Genomic DNA, 16,568 nt, shown 5'->3' on the forward strand with positions numbered 1-16,568 from the left:
GAATCAGTGGGAATGGTAAATTTCAGTCTTCTCTAAGAAACTTTGATTTTTCTTTCGTTACACAGATTCTGCTTATTTCATTAAGGTAGTTTATTTTATTAGTAGCCATCAGAGCTATTCCTTAAGATTAATTTCTATATGATTATTCATATTTGGTACTGTGTAGATAGCTTTTTTTTTTAATCTCCAGCTTCTTTTTTAAAAAATATTTATTTATTTGGCTGCACCAGTTCTTAGTTGTGGCATGTACAATCTCATTCCCCAACCAGGGTTCAAACCCATGCCCCTTGCACTGGAGCATGGAATCTTAGCCATTGGACCACCAGGGAAGTCCCTATCTCCAAGTTCTTAATAGGGGAATTTCCATTATTCAGAAATACAGAAAAGTTCTTCCACTTACTTTGAGCAATACTCAGTGCTATTTGGGAAGTAAGTCTGTTGAATGTTGTGGGAATGTTATTTGAGGACAGAGTATGTTCATACTGATAATCTTCAATAAAGCTTTATCATAGAACTTGCTCTGGGAAAATAGTTTGTTTTTTTATAACATTAGGAGTTACTACCATTTAACAATCTTTTTTTTCCCCTGATTCTTTCTTTGGTAACATTTGTGAGTAAGGGAGAAGGAAGCATGGACCATGTGTTTTTTTTTTTAAAGTAATCTTTATGTTATGCTACTCCCCTCAGCCAACTCTTGGCCAACAAAGTTTCTCTTGATCATTTAACTAGTTGCTTTTATTAAGAGTAAACCAGCAGAAGATGATTTCTGCCATTAGAGAGTTAAACAATTTGTTGGAGAGGAGCTTAGCAATAGGAGCAAGAATAGAATAGATGAAGATACTCATTTAGGCGGCTGCTGCTGCTGGTAAGTCACTTCAGTCGTGTCCGACTCTGTGAGACCCCATAAATGGAAGCCCACCAGACTCCCCTGTCCCTGGGATTCTCCAGGCAAGAACACTGGAGTGGGTTGCCATTTCCTTCTCCAATGCATGAAAGTGAAAAGTGAAAGTGAAGTCGCTCAGTCGTGTCCGACTCATAACGACCCCATGGACTGCAACCTATCAGGCTCCTCCATCCATGGGATTTTCCAGGCAAGAGTACTGGAGTGAGGTGCCATTGCCTTCTCCATTTAGGTTGCTAAGCTTTATCAAGTTCTGAAAACTTTGCCATGATTCTTGCAGGTTCAAATTCTGTAATTTTGGCCAATAAAGTGTTTCATATGCTGCTAGTTTATCCGTTAACAGTAGAGCATTCATTTTTTGGAAGAGTCTTAATGTTACTATTGTTATCATTAATTAATTTTTAAAGTTATATATGAAAGAGATGGAGATGTTTTTCTTGGTGCACAGTAGGAATAAGAAAATGTTTCTCTGCATCCAGTTTGCCTGCATCCAGGTCTTTGAAGGCATGCAGGCCATGCAACTGAAATGATTCTGTGACAAGGGTGGTGCTTGACGCCAGTTATTCATTTACAGGTAGCTTTTGAAAATGGCTGCCTCTCATTTCACCGGGCTCACAGCCGTTGCTGATGTAATTAAAGATCTAGACACTCAGATAGCTGTAAGTAAGCTCCTTGAGGTCACCGTGGGCAGAAATTCTTGAATGTGCTTCTGATCTTGATGACACCAAAGCTGAGGTCCACCGAGTCAACTTCATGGCTCTAAAATTTAGACATCTTGGCTATTCCAGGCTAGGGACTCTGCATGTATTTAAAGATTGCTAACACTCAGAGAAAATTTGCCCTTGATGACAGAGAAGAGCTTACTTTTAACAATTGCTAAATTTATCGTGTTTATCAGGCCCTGGCATAGATTTAAGCATGTTTGAAATACTGAAATGAACTAATCTGTTTTTTGAAGTTTTGTGACTAAGTTTCAAGTATGTGATTGTGCCATGGTTTATTTGAATTTAGCCTTACTTGATGTTCAAAAATAATGCATGTACTACTTAACCGAGTATTCTGTTTTTACAAAGTCTTCAAAAATGTCTTGCTCATTCTAGTTTATTTATGTCCATAAGATCCCTCATTTCATTTAATTTCTTATTTCACTTGTGTGGACTATTTAGCTTTTCCAAAAGAGATGGTTTCTAAATATCAGGTGAGAGCAGTGAACATTCTTCATTCCATTTTGAATGTGCAGGTGTCAAATGAAGACCCTTCAAAGTCCAACAGACCTCATAGAATTTTACTTTTAAAACTCATCCTTTATTACATGTATTTCCTGAATTAATTCTTTTGTTTTTCTTCTACAGTTGATTGGCCTTGGTCCTCATAGCTCCAAAAAGAAACAAGATCTCGATAAGCTCTATGAGCTGAAGTCCAAAGCAAGACAGATTATGAACCAGTTTGGTCCCTCAGCCCTAATCAACCTGTCCAATTTCTCATCAATAAAACCGGAACCAGCTAGCACCCCTCCACAAGGCTCCATGGCCAATAGCACTGCAGTGGTAAAGATCCCAGGCACTCCTGGGACAGGAGGGCGTCTCAGCCCTGAAAACAATCAGGTATCATCCTCTTTTTGTTCTCTGCGGGCACTTCTTACCTGTTCTTTAAAGCAGTGATACTTTGAGAGATGTCCATCTCAGATGCTGCCTCTTCCTCTCAGACTTCTTAAGTTCTTTATTGATATATCATGTACATTTATCAATTTTTACTTTGTGGAATATATGTGTGTATACATATGTATACATGTATATATGTATATATGTATATATATACGTATATATGTATACACACATGCATGCATTAATACAATACCTTGCCTATGACAGGTTTTTATATATTTATATATAAATATATGCTATATAATTGTTAAGCAAAATAAAATAGGTAAATAATTAATGGCTTCGTTATTCATTATTCCTGTAATAAAAGTACTGTTGCTTCCAGTCTTTTCTCCTTCTAGTTCATCTAACTGCTACCATTATTCATTTTCTGCAATGATTCTATAATCTGACCCCCTCTTTTTACCCATGATCCTGATTCTGTCCTCCAGAGCCATAAAAAATAAGTATAATCTCTGACTTGGGCCTTGTAGGCTGAGTAGAACAGGATGAGGAGACAGTAGTTCAAGAGAATGAGGGAGGGACTAGCAGTGGTGAATGGAAAGGGTTAGGCAGATAGGAGATTGATTACCATACTGAGTGTGGAGTTGGAGAAGAGCAGAAATTAAAATTGTATAGGTGAGATTACAGCAGAACGTACTGGGCCTATGTTAGTTTCCATTGGAACTTTTAGTCAATAAACAATCTTTGCAAATATTCAATGAGGCATTAAAATAACATAAAGTATCTTAGGGGGATTAACTTGACAGTAAGGGGTCAAGAAAGGTAAGAAAGGGGGCAGACTTCTGAGAGGAAGTCTGAGACTCTTACAGTAAGTCACGATATGTGGTAAAGAAGTAAACAATAATGGTAGAATGGATAGATCTGAGACATTATTAACAAATATTTATTTTTTAAATTGTATTCTTTTTTCCTATTTCAATGTGATACAGGCTTTCGTGAAATTTTAGAAAAAGAGAGAGTAAATAGTCCGTAATTCTACTACTACCCCAAAGTAACTGTGGTAAACATTTTAGTGTATTGATTCTTCTTTAGTGGCATATACATGTGATATAATTTTTCCTTTATGAAAAAGGGGATTATAGTTGTACATACTTATACAAATATTCAGTTAAATAGAAAGGAACACATGTTCCTAGCCATCGAGGAGCTTTTAGCTATTAAATCAGAAAACAAGGAAAGAAACCCAGTGATGGAAGGGTACACAGGGTATGACAGAGGCCGAAGGAGGAGGTGGTTGCTTTTACCTGGGTAGCCTAGGAAAGCACAGAAAGAAGGCTCTGTGAGCTGGGCAGGTGGGAAGAAGGGTAGACGAGCTTGTCCAAAGGCAGCAGAGGAGCTGTACAACTTGTGGTGGTCAGAAAATTGGTAATTAATACAGAGTTTCCTAAAACTGTTTGACAGATGTTGGCCTCTCCTCCAGGCTGCTCTTTCTGCCTTTCCCTAGGCTGTTCTTGTCTCTAGAATATAGTCTTCCAGTAGTAGCTCCAGGTAGGCCAGACTGAGAATTCTTTGGAAAGTAGAAATCAAACCCAGTAAATTGGCTGAAAACTATTCTCCCAATTAACTTTAGGTATTGACCAAGAAGAAGTTACAGGACTTAGTAAGAGAAGTGGATCCTAATGAGCAATTGGATGAAGATGTGGAGGAGGTAAGGTGGGACTGGGGACTCCGGAGACTGTGTCCCTGAGAAGTCGTACAGAATAGCCGTTAACAGCACAGACTCTAGAGGCAGACATATCTGAATTTGAGACTTGGCTCTGTGGGTGTGTTAGTGAAGCTTTCTGAAACTCAGCTTCCTCCCGTATTGGTAAGGTATGACATTATTTATCTACAGGGTTATTCAGGGTTTTTATGAGGGTCCGGTAGAATAACTTACACACATCACCTTAGAGAAGGTTTAGCACTTATACCTAACAACACTGCTATTTTTGCCTATCAGAAAGAGTGTAGTCTGCTGCTCATAGGCAGTTACTTTCAACAGTTTAAATTGTTTCTTCTATTTCTATTAATTTTTTTTTGCCCACACTGTTGGGGCCTGTGGGATTTTAGTTCCCTGACCAGGGATTGAACCCATGCCCTCTGCATTGGAAGTGCTGAGCCTTAACCACTGGACCATCAGGGAAGTCCCCATTCTACTGAATTTCTGAGTAATACACTTAAACAGATATTCTTTGATTCATTAATTTTCTAATGGTTGTAAACTTACTGTTATGGTAGACGAGAATTTGTTAAACCACTCACATACATGCCATACATGCTTTCCTTTCTCTCATTTTTCCAGTATCGTTTTGTCACAATTTTTGCATAGCCCAGAAATCAGTATTTACATTATTCTGGCTATTTGTTTACTCATCACCAGTGAGCCAAGTCATGCCTATGACTACCTTTCTTTTTTGGTATAACTTATATTCTTGAAGTAGATAATTGTCCCTTTTTAGTTACTTACTTTTCTTTGTACCTTTTTTATTCAGCTTCCACTATTAGCTATCTTATACCCCATCAACATTATTTTCCAAATGGAAAAATACTTGATTTGGGTTTTCTCCCTCTGGGAGAAACCTCCATCCTCTTCTAGTTTAATTTATTTTAATCCACTTATACAGACCCCTCCCCTTCCTTTTGCTCTTTTTCTGTTGGATGTCTTGTCTCCTAAATCCCACATCCTCTTACTTTACTCCCTCATTTTGTTAGACTAGATTTTTTTGTTGTTACTTCCTACGAAAGGCTAGATGATAGGTAAAATGTTGAAAATATCTGCAGTCTAACCTCACACTTAATTTTTAGTTTGGCTGAATTTAGAATTCTATTTGGAAATTATTTTTTTCCTGTTAGTGATGAAGGCATTGCTCCATTGTCTTCTGAAATTTAAGAAACCTTAGGCTATTCTGGTCCCAGTTCGTCTAGGGTCCAAATTTTGTCCTGTTCTGAATTTTCATATGAGCCTTATATGTATCTTTTTTCTTTTGTTGTGCTGTGTTCTTACAGGCTTCTTTTAGACACTTGCGTGCCTCAATTCAAAGATGATATTGTTTTGTTTTGTTTTTTCCTTTTCTGAGGAATATGTAATGACAGAGAAAGGAAATGCAGGTTGCAAAAACAGTGTAATTCCACTGTTACTTTTATGTTTTTTTTATCTAGAGGGAAAATATTTGTCCTCACTATGTGAGTTCGGTTTTTTAGATAGCAGCTTTACTGAAATAAAATTCATGTAACACACAGTTCACACATTATAAATGTACACAGTTCATTGGTTTTTAGTATATTCACAGAATTGTACAGTTACCAACATAATCTTAGAACATTGTCATCACCCCTAAAAGGAGCAGTCACTTCATTTTCCCACAACCCCCACAACCCTTGGCAACCACTAAACTACTTTCTGTCTCTGTAGATTTGTTTATTTTTGACATTTCAAATAACTGGAATCATATAATAATTGGTCTTATATGACTAGTATCTTTCACTTAACATGATGTTTTTTAAATTCATCCTGTTGTAACAAGTATCAATACTTCATTTCTTTTTATGACTGAATAATAATGATAGTCCATTGTATGGGTATGCCATGTTTTGTTTTTCCATTTATCAGTTGATGGACATTTGGATTATTTCCACTTTTTGACTATTATCACTAATATTGCCATGAACATTCATGTACAGGTTTTTTGTTTTTTCTTTCCTTTCTCTTTTTGAAATCATGTACAATTTTTTCTGTGGGCATACTTTTTCATTTCTTTTGGGTATATACCTAAGACTGAAATTGATGAGTCATATGGTAACTGTGTTTTTCCTTTGAGGAATTTACTGTTTTTATAAAGTGTTCCATCCTTTGACATTTCCACCAGCTGTTATGAGGGTTCCATTTTTTTAATCTTAGGTTTTTGATAATTTCTTCTCTATTATTGTTCTTTCTTTCTGGAATGACAGTTGTCCATGTAACTTAGTAGTTCCATGGCTGTGAACAAGTTAGTCTCCATGAATCTTAGCATCTTCCTCTGTAAGCTTAGGGTAAAATCCATGCCCCATTTTTTTTTCCGCAGGATTATTATAACAGTAATAGTTGGATGTTGGATCTTCTGCATTGATCCTTAGTTTTGGGGTTTTTAAAAAAATCTTTTCTAGTGTTCATTTCTTTGCAATTCTAAGTTTTTCTTGCTGGAGAGATTTTCCTCAATTTATCTTCTAAATTTTAACTTTTTTTTTTATAAAAAATTTAATTTCCATGAACTTTTTCTTGTTGACTGTTTTTTTTCCCCTTAAGCCATTCTGTTCTTATTTTATGATGGCTAGGGTCATCTTCTATTTTTCTTTTTGAAGATATTAATTATGTTGTTTGACATTTTCTTCTTTTCCCTGTATTGTCTGTTTCCTCTGGGTCCCCCTAATCCCCCTTTTGTTTGTTTATTTTCTTTTTAGTGTTGGAGATTTTCTTCAGATGTCTAGTAATCCTGGTATGTGTTGGGAAAAGTTGCTTGGCTGCTTTTGAAGATGAGGATTGGAAGTCTGTTCTGTTTATAGAGATCTAACAGTTCTTCAGTTTTTAGTTCCATATCTCAGTCAAGTCTTCTGTGGTTAATGATAGCTCCAAATCCTGGCTCTGCCAGATCAGTTCAGTTCTCATTGGTGTCCCCTCTACAGGCATTTGTGTTACACCTTCTATCTGCTAGGTCAGTTCCCACTCCTTCTTTGTTACTTCTTTTCCAAAAATTTGCTGTAAAAGTTTATTGGACTCTCTTGCCCATTAAGGTTTTCTCTCTTTTTCTTGTCTTTGTGGATTTATATGTCTCCCCACCCCCACCCTTTTCTTGTTTTATTGGGTTAGGGAAGGAGAGGTCATTTTTGGAGGTGACTTACCATGTCTAATCATTTGAAATCTTTATTTTAGATAGTTTGGTTCCATAAGAATGATAGCAATATATTAATGGTCTAGCAGAAAAAGTAATGTTTATAACTATGGTTGTAATTTTATTTTATTTTTTTTCCAGAGGAAGACATGAGGAAGGTATTCACTAATCAAAATTTCAGTTTTTTTTAATTGTAGATTTTTAACTTCAGAATTCTGATTTTGCTCTTTACATAGTCTACGAATAATGGATAATGAAGTGGAAAGAATCCAGGATTTGGACTTAGAACCTTGAGCTCGAATCCTGCTTCCGCTGCTTAGTAGTTACGTGGCTATAAATAAGTTAGTCTCCATGAATCTTAGCATCCTCCTCTACAGAATTAGGATAAAATCTATGCCCCATTTTTTTCCCCCCATGGGATTATTATAAGGACTCGGTGAGATAATGGAAATAAAAATGCTTAAGAGAATATGAAGGATTTAATGAGAAAATGAGGATTTAATGATTCACTTTTATGTTCCTCGATAATTCAGAAGAAGATATAGAGGGGGTAGGGCTTGGGCTGGTGGACTGCTGCTAGGTAGAAAGTACAGAAAATGCATCCTCAGAAAGGTGTGAATTTCTCTCAACCTGGTTAACGAGTGGGTATGTTTCTCTTGTCCTCACTCCTCCTTACCTTCACTCAAATGCTGATTCCAGGCCTTGTAATAGAAAGTCTGACTAGATATGTGATTCAAGCAAATACACGTGTCTCTGTAACAGAAGCCTACCCTGCCATGCCATGGTTACTCTCCCCCATTGTTTTTCCCCCAGATGCTGCTGCAGATTGCTGATGATTTTATTGAGAGTGTGGTGACAGCTGCCTGCCAGCTTGCTCGGCATCGCAAGTCCAGCACCCTGGAGGTGAAAGATGTCCAGTTGCATCTAGGTATGCGGTCTCATTTCTCCCTGAGGTATCCACACTGTTGCTCCTTCAGGAACCTTCCTGCCAGGATCAGACTTTAGGGCTCTGGGATTTATATATTCATTCAATAGTAACATTAAACAGGAAAGAGAAATCCCATCTGTGGTATGGGGAATGAGCCCTGCATTAGGTTTGCCACTTTCTAACTGTACCACCTTATCCTTTCCACTTACTTTTTCTTAAAGTCGATTTCCTCATTTGTGAAATAGGGATCATAATATCATCCTTACAGGGTCATTGTGAGGATTATAGATAATGTTTGTAAAGTGACTGGCACAAAATAATGAGCTCAGTAAATGTAGCTATTCTATGTCCACCATTCATATAGTGGCATTTTCCTTCCAGTTTTTAGTTTATTGAAGTATTTTTCCCAAGAACATTTTATCCCTAATGCACATATAATTTTGTATTCTGCTTTTCTACTTAATAGACACTAAATTTGAGCTTCAATTTTTCTGGGAGACACTCATCTAACATTGATAATCATAATCACTTGGAAATGAGTAAGCCACCCCCATCCCCATCCCCTGCTGCATTGGTTGCAGTATGATCAAAAGAAAGGGAACAATCTGTGACTACAAAGTCAGGCCAAAAGAATCAGGCGCAGTGACTAAGGGATTCAGTGCAGATCAGCCCATGACTGAATGGCTTCCTTCTTGGTGTTAGGGAGCTACTGCTCAGAAGGTGCTGGTACTGGGGGTGGAATAAATGACACACTTCTGGTTAACATGGCTGGCATTATTAGCAGAAGACTTTGCATCATACTTTCGCATCATACTTTGGCCACCTGATGCAAAGAATTGACTCCCTGATGCTGGGAAAGATTGAAGGCAGGGGGAGAAGGGGACAACAGAGGATGAGGTGGTTAGATGACATCACCGACTCAATGGACATGAGTTTGAGCAAGCTCCAGGAGTTGATGATGGACAGGGAAGCCTGGCATGCTGCAGTCCCTGGGGTCGGAAAGAGTCAGACACGACTGAGTGACTGAACTGAACTGAATAGCAGAAGACAGATATTTCGATTACCTGTTACTGTATAACGAACATGGCAGAAATAGCATGGCTTTTGTCAACTAGCCTCTGAAGACACATTGCATTGCATGTGCACGTGCTAAGTCACTTCAGTTATGTCCAACTCTTTGTGACCCCGTGGACTATAGCCTGCCAGGCTCCTCTGTCCATGGGATCCTCCAGGCATGAATACTGGAGTGGGTTGCCATGCCCTTCTCCAGGAGATCTTCCTGACCCAGGGATCGAACCAGCATCTCTTACATCTCCTGCATTAGCAGGCAGGTGCTTTACCACTAGTGCCACCTGGGAAGCTGAATTCTGTTCTATGAGGCAATCACAAAGACCTGTCCGGGTTCAAGGGGAGGGATCACAGACTCCACTTCTTGATAGAAGACATACTTTAAAACCACCACAACACAAATGCATAGAGACCAAAAGTACAATGGTGGTTACCAGAGGCTAGGAGGATGGAGCAATGGAAGTTATTGTTTAATGTGTACAGAGTTGAGGTTTGGATGGATGGATGAAGAAGTTTTAGAGGTGGATAATGGTAATGGTTGTGTGAATGTGCTTACTGCCACTGAGCTGTACACTTAAAAATGGTTAATTTTATGTGCATTTTATCATACCCTCCCCCCAAAAAAATCCTACACAGTTTCTGTTACTTTCAGAGTTTAACATTCCTGTTTGTAAAAGTATTTTGTATTTTGATTGTTGAAAATAAAATTGGAATGTCAGTTTCTTCATTAAGGGTAAGAAATAATTATCACAGACATGAATACTTGAAATTCTGTATGACCAGAATAGCTTCTTGTCAGGGGGCCTAATGGAACCTGAATCATAAGGAAGATTGCTGGGAGGCATGGGATCAGAGCATGGGAAGTTAGGGAACCTGGTGTTAACCATCTGGGTCAGCTGTGCACACCTCCTCCTAGCCCTAGCAAGAATAAGTTTGCCAGTGGGGCTGTAAACCTTGATGGCTTTCTTTAGGACAGGCTGGGATGGATGCTGCCAGTGTTTGCTTCTCACCCAGCTATTTCCTATACTTGAACGGCTAGATAATGACATGGTCTTCATTTCTTTATTTTTTTTCCATTAAATATATTTATCTGTAGAATATACATTCATACTAATTCATTATCTTTAGGTTTAAATGAATGTAAATATTCAGGGTTACTAAACTGATTAATTTAGGTATCTTCTAACTAGTTGTACTTGAATATATATTAAATATGGACTCCTTTTGAGCAGAGAGTTATTCCCTAAATAATCTTATATGTGTGATTTTTTTACATTTGATGTAGTTAAAGTGCAGTTTTATTTGTAGATTGAGGGGTCCATGTAGTTATGCCAGTTTCTGACAAAGGAGAATAACCAAATGTCTGCCCTCTGGTAACTTGGAGTAGCAGTTCTACAGGTATGGTCATCCAGTGGCAAAAGGTCCTGGAGCTGTGGTGTGGACATACCTGTATCAGTATCTGTATTTCTGTGTGTTTATTTCAGGCTCTGGGATTGCAATATGCTACTGAGGGCTCTCAACCACCCTATCAGGTGGTTATTTCTGTTGTTATTATTCAGTCGCCAAATCGTGTTCAACTCTTTACTTCCCTCTGGATTGCAGCACACCAGGCCTCCCTGTCCTCCACCATCTCCTGGAGTCTGCCTAATTTCATGTCCATTGAATCAGTGATGTCAGCCAACCATCTCATCTTCTGTCGCCCTCTTCTCTTCCTGTCTTCAATCTTTCCCAGCATCAGGGTCTTTTCTGATGAGTAGGCTCTTCACCTCAGGTGGCCAAAGTATTGGAGCTTCAGCTTCAGCATCAGTCTTTCCAATGAGTATTTCTGTTGTTACTACCATATAAAAGGTCAAGAAACCAAGACCCAGCATTATATTGCTCCACAGTGAAGCAGCAGAGCTAGGACCTGGCTCTTCACTCCAGATTGCTAAGAGTGTCTTTCCATTCCTACTCCTCCTTTAGGTTTGAGAGGAGTTGCCTTGAGCATAAGGGTAAGATGATTGAAGAAACAAGTAACTTTCCTGGAAAGCTATGTAGAAAACCGTAGGGCTTCACACTCAAAATTTTGATTCATTTACCTCCTTTTTCCTTGCAAGAAGGTCAGACAGTGTCCTCTAAAACCTTTAAGGCACCATATGCAGTTACCTATTTGGGTCCCATAGAGCTGCTCTTCAGAGTTACTGTTTATTAGTACAGTGGATTGCCCAGGTTAGTCCTCCCTAACCCTTGTCTGAGAGTCACACTGCACGCAGACACTCTCTTCCTGGTCCCCTTATCTCTGTGTGGGCTTCTTCCTTACAGAACGCCAGTGGAACATGTGGATCCCAGGGTTTGGCTCTGAAGAAATCCGACCCTACAAAAAAGCTTGCACCACAGAAGCTCACAAACAGGTGAGAAGCCTTCAGAGTCCCAAGGCTGCCACAGCTGATTCCTTGAGTTGTGTCTCAGAGAGAAGGCACACAGCTACTGTCTGCAGCTGGGAAATGACTGCAGTGTCATTTCCCCCAAATGTCAGAGAGGGCAGGAGGCAGCAAGGCTGCATGGTACATCAGACATGTTTTTCCTTGGTACTTTGCTGTTCTCATGTGGGGTCTGTTGTTTCCCTCAACTCTGATGAGAGGAAAAACTGAGTGTCTGTGGGTGTTGCTTAAAGTTGATTCTAGGTTCTTCTAACATGGATGGAACTTGCCCCCACCACATCTCATTAATGAAATCTTTCATTGTTGCTGATTTGAACATCATCCAGGACCCCCTGACTAAAGGGCAGTTTAAGGAAAGAAGTATGCTATACTTACGCCAGGAGGTAGCACCCAGGCTGCTCTGGCAGGCATTCTGGCCTCTGCCCCAGCTTAACCTTTGTTCTCTGTCCCTCTTACTGCAGAACTGAGGGGTCAGTAAGAGAATCTGTCTCCACTTTTGCTGGAGAACAAGCTGTCCCAGTCACTAGTCAGTGTTATAGTAATATTGGCCTCCATTTGACAAGTCTTAATTTAACTGGCTACTCTGATTTGAAAGTGGGCTCTTTGCAAGCTTTAGATGGCCACCGTTGGGCAGTTCTGACTGAGTGTACCTTGCTTTTCCATAGCTTAGGATCTCTGGATGGGTATGTTTACAAAGCTCACAAAGGAAGCTCTATAAGAAGACTACTAATAGCCTAAGTCATACCTGAATGGTCTACGGTTTTCCCTACTTTCTTCAATTTGAGTCTGAATTTGGTAATAAGGAGTTCATGATCTGAGCCACAGTCAGCTCCTGGTCTTGTTTTTGTTGGCTGTATAGAGCTTCTCCATCTTTGGCTGCAAAGAATATAATCAATCTGATTTCGGTGTTGACCATCTGGTGATGTCCTAGATAGAGTGCCTGATGAACTATGGAATGAGGTTCGTGACATTGTACAGGAGACAGGGATCAGGACCATCCCCATGGAAAAGAAATGTGAAAAAGCAAAATGGCTGTCTGAGGAGGCCTTACAAATAGCTGTGAAAAGAAGAGAGGTGAAAAGCAAAGGAAAAACGGAAAGATATAAGCATCTGAATGCAGAGTTCCAAAGAATAGCAAGAAGAGATAAGAAAGCCTTCGTTAGTGATCAGTGCAAAGAAATAGAGGAAAACAACAGAATGGGAAAGACTAGAGATTTCTTCAAGAAAATTAGAGATACCAAGGGAACATTTCATGCAAAGATGGGCTCGATAAAGGACAGAAATGGTATGGACCTAACAGAAGCAGAAGATATTAAGAAGAGGTGGCAAGAATACACGGAAGAACTGTACAAAAAAGATCTTCACGACCCAGATAATCATGATGATGTGATCACTAATCTAGAGCCAGACATCTTGGAATGTGAAGTCAAGTGGGCCTTAGAAAGCATCACTACAAGCAAAGCTAGTGGAGGTGATGGAATTCCAGTTGAGCTGTTTCAAATCCTGAAAGCTGATGCTGTGAAAGTGTTGCACTCAATATGCCAGCAAATTTGGAAAACTCAGCAGTGGCCACAGGACTGGAAAAGGTCCGTTTTCATTCCAATTCCAAAGAAAGGCAATGCCAAAGAATGCTCAAACTACCGCACAATTGCACTCATCTCATGCTAGTAAAGTAATGCTCAAAATTCTCCAAGCCAGGCTTCAGCAATACGTGAACCTTGAACTCCCTGATGTTCAAGCTGGTTTTAGAAAAGGCAGAGGAACCAGAGATCAAATTGCCAACATCTGCTGGATCATGGAAAAAGCAAGAGAGTTCCAGAAAAACATCTATTTCTGCTTTATTGACTACGCCAAAGCCTTTGACTGTGTGGATCACAATCAACTATGGAAAATTCTGAAAGAGATGGGAATACCAGACCACCTAACCTGCCTCTTGAGAAATCTGTATGCAGGTCAGGAAGCAACAGTAAGAGCTGGACATGGAACAACAGGCTGGTTCCAAATAGGAAAAGGAATACGTCAAGGCTATATATTGTCACCCTGCTTATTTAACTTATATGCAGAGTACATCATGAGAAGCGCTGGACTGGAAGAAGCACAAGCTGGAATCAAGATTGCCGGCAGAAATATCAATAACCTCAGATATGCAGATGACACCACCCTTATGGCAGAAAGTGAAGAGGAGCTAAAAAGCCTCTTGATGAAAGTGAACGAGGAGAGTGAAAAAGTTGGCTTAAAGCTCAATATTCAGAAAACAAAGATCATGGCATCCAGTCCCATCACTTCATGGGAAATAGATAGGGAAACAGTAGAAACAGTGTCAGACTTTTTTGGGGGGCTCCAAAATCACTGCAGATGGTGACTGCAGCCATGAAATTAAAAGACGCTTACTCCTTGGAAGAAAAGTGATGACCAACCTAGATAGTATATTCAAAAGCAGAGACATTAATTTGCCAACTAAGGTCCATCTAGTCAAGGCTATGGTTTTTCCTGTGGTCATGTATGGATGTGAGAGTTGGACTGTGAAGAAAGCTGAGCGCCGAAGAATTGATGCTTTTGAACTGTGGTGTTGGAGAAGACTCTTGAGAGTCCCTTGGACTGCAAGGAGATCCAACCAGTCCATTCTGAAGGAGATCAGCCCTGGGATTTCTTTGGAAGGAATGATGCTAAAGCTAAAGCTCCAGTACTTTGGCCACCTCATGAGAAGAGTTAACTCATTGGAAAAGACTCTGATGCTGGGAGGGATTGGGGGCAGGAGGAGAAGGGGATGACCGAGGATGAGATGGCTGGATGGCACGATGGGCGTGAGTCTGAGTGAACGCCGGGAGATGGTGATGGACAGGGAGGCCTGGTGCTGTGATTCATGGGGTCGCAAAGAGTCGGACACGATTGAGCGACTGAACTGAATAGCCTAAGTGCAGTATTGTTCAGAAGGGAGTCCCTCAAGGCAGTGGACAGTCAATTTGGTTCTGCTATCAAATTGTCCACTTTTAGCCCTATTTATTTATCAGTCAGCAAATATCAGTACCCCATTCCAGTACTCTTCCTTGGAAAATTCCATGGATGGAGGAGCCTGGTGGGCTGCAGTCCATGGGGTCAGACACAGCTACAACTAAGAGTCGGACATGACTGAGCGACTTCACTTTCACTCTTCACTTACATGCATTGGAGAAGGAAATGGCAACCCACTCCAGTGTTCTTGCCTGGAGAATCCCAGGGACAGGGGAGCCTGGTGGGCTGCCGTCTATGGGGCTGCACAGAGTTGGACACGACTGAAGCAACTTAGCAGCAGCAGCAGCAAATATAATGTTAAAATGATCTCTTAGTCAAAGTGAGCAAAGCAAGTCGTTAATTTGGCCAGTGGCTGGTAATAGGAAGATTTGAAACCCATGATCTGAATGTTGCCAGATGGGTTATGGTGGAAATTACTAGAGTCAGTTTCCTCCATTGCAGGTCATCAAGTGTGAAATATCAGCTCCCTTTGTGTGTTGGCAACAGGCTCAAAACAGAGGCCTCTTCCCTATTTTCTCCATCATCAGGAAAAGAGATTGGTGAGGGGGAGTAAGCCTAGAAAACATGTATTTTGACAGCCTGTCCCTTTAAATCCCCAAAAGGCAAGAAATGTCAGCTTCTGCTTTTAACATTTTTTTTTTGCCATCCCACTAGCGTAGGGCTCTTTGAGTCTTTCGGTCAATGAAATGGGTCTACTGGCCAATATAAACATCTTTTAGGACCCCGCAGACTGCACTTTAGTTAGAAGGAGTCTGCTGAGCTGCCCTGTGCCTGTAAGTTCCTGAGGACTCCAGCCTCAGGAGTGGCGTAGACCATGCTGCCTGGTAACCACACATAGATTTCCTGGAAAGTTCCTCACTCTAACCTGTGTCATTGCTTATTTCTCTCTCCTTTCAGAGAATGGCGTTGATCCGGAAAACAACCAAGAAATAACGCATGGAAAGCTCAGGGGATGGACAGCAATGTATTCGGAGATACTTGAGCTGAGACCTCAGCCATCTCATCCTTGGATTTTTTTTTTTTAATGCTTTACAGAGAAGCATATATTTTTTATTAACAGTGCAGCAATATCTCTAATGACTGAGAGGATCTGCCAAAAGAATAAAGCCTCCTACCCCAACTTCCAGTCCCTGTTCCCTGCCATCTCAAAGAAGAGCAGTGTATCTTCCAGAGAAGATTTTATTTGTGGTTTATTATGTAAGTGATTGAATAGGGGACAAAGCATTATGGTCTTGTTTGGTGAGAGAGTATTAATATTAGCAGGATTTGTAGAGGTTTCTGTTCCCTTCTCCCTCTCCCTTCTCCCTGTACTTTGTAATGTCAGTGTTTATATGAATATGACTTTCATTTGCTTTTCCAGAATAAAGAAGTTATTAATCGAAAGAAACAGGGTACATGGCTTACAGCCTTTGAAATGCCAGAGAAGGATAAGCAAGGCTAAATGTAGGCCTCTAGTCAGCAGATGGCAGCACTATTATTCCTTTCTATGATGGAGGAAAAAACCCAGGGATTTTTCCATTATTTTACTCCAAGGAAGACCTTACCATCAGCAGGACTTTCAGTCTAATCTCTGCCATAACAATCAAGCAGGGTGACCTTTTCTTATCAGCCCCAAACTGAAGAGGCATCCTGGTTTGGGGAAATTGTTTTTGATCTGCTTTTCTGGAACTTCTGGAGTTCATCCTTGATGCTGAGAAAAGATAGCAATAGACTTGGGGAAAGGCCTTT

The 16,568-nt window shown here is 40.1% G+C and overlaps 1 protein-coding gene across 13 annotated transcripts in view; it reads left to right on the forward strand.

Moving 5' to 3' along the window:
- TAF12 (TATA-box binding protein associated factor 12) overlaps positions 1–16,227 on the forward strand; it is a 27,600-nt gene extending 11,373 nt beyond the window's left edge. For 8 of the 13 annotated variants that reach the window (XM_069578843.1, XM_069578845.1, XM_069578837.1 and 5 more), the window contains 5 exons: positions 2,254–2,505; positions 4,139–4,216; positions 8,226–8,340; positions 11,710–11,798; positions 15,738–16,227. In XM_069578843.1, the coding sequence (XP_069434944.1) occupies positions 2,338–2,505; positions 4,139–4,216; positions 8,226–8,340; positions 11,710–11,798; positions 15,738–15,773 (486 nt within the window). In that variant the 5' untranslated portion in view covers positions 2,254–2,337 and the 3' untranslated portion in view covers positions 15,774–16,227. Of the gene's footprint in view, positions 1–1,475; positions 1,561–2,253; positions 2,506–4,138; positions 4,217–8,225; positions 8,341–11,709; positions 11,799–15,737 lie in introns of all 13 variants that reach the window. The other 5 variants (XM_069578832.1, XM_069578831.1, XM_069578834.1 and 2 more) reach the window with 1 other exon arrangement.
- Positions 16,228–16,568: the final 341 nt, after the last annotated feature.

The sequence above is a fragment of the Ovis canadensis genome, chromosome 2 (genome assembly GCF_042477335.2).
Source record: "Ovis canadensis isolate MfBH-ARS-UI-01 breed Bighorn chromosome 2, ARS-UI_OviCan_v2, whole genome shotgun sequence".
NCBI classification, from domain to species: Eukaryota; Metazoa; Chordata; class Mammalia; order Artiodactyla; family Bovidae; genus Ovis; species Ovis canadensis.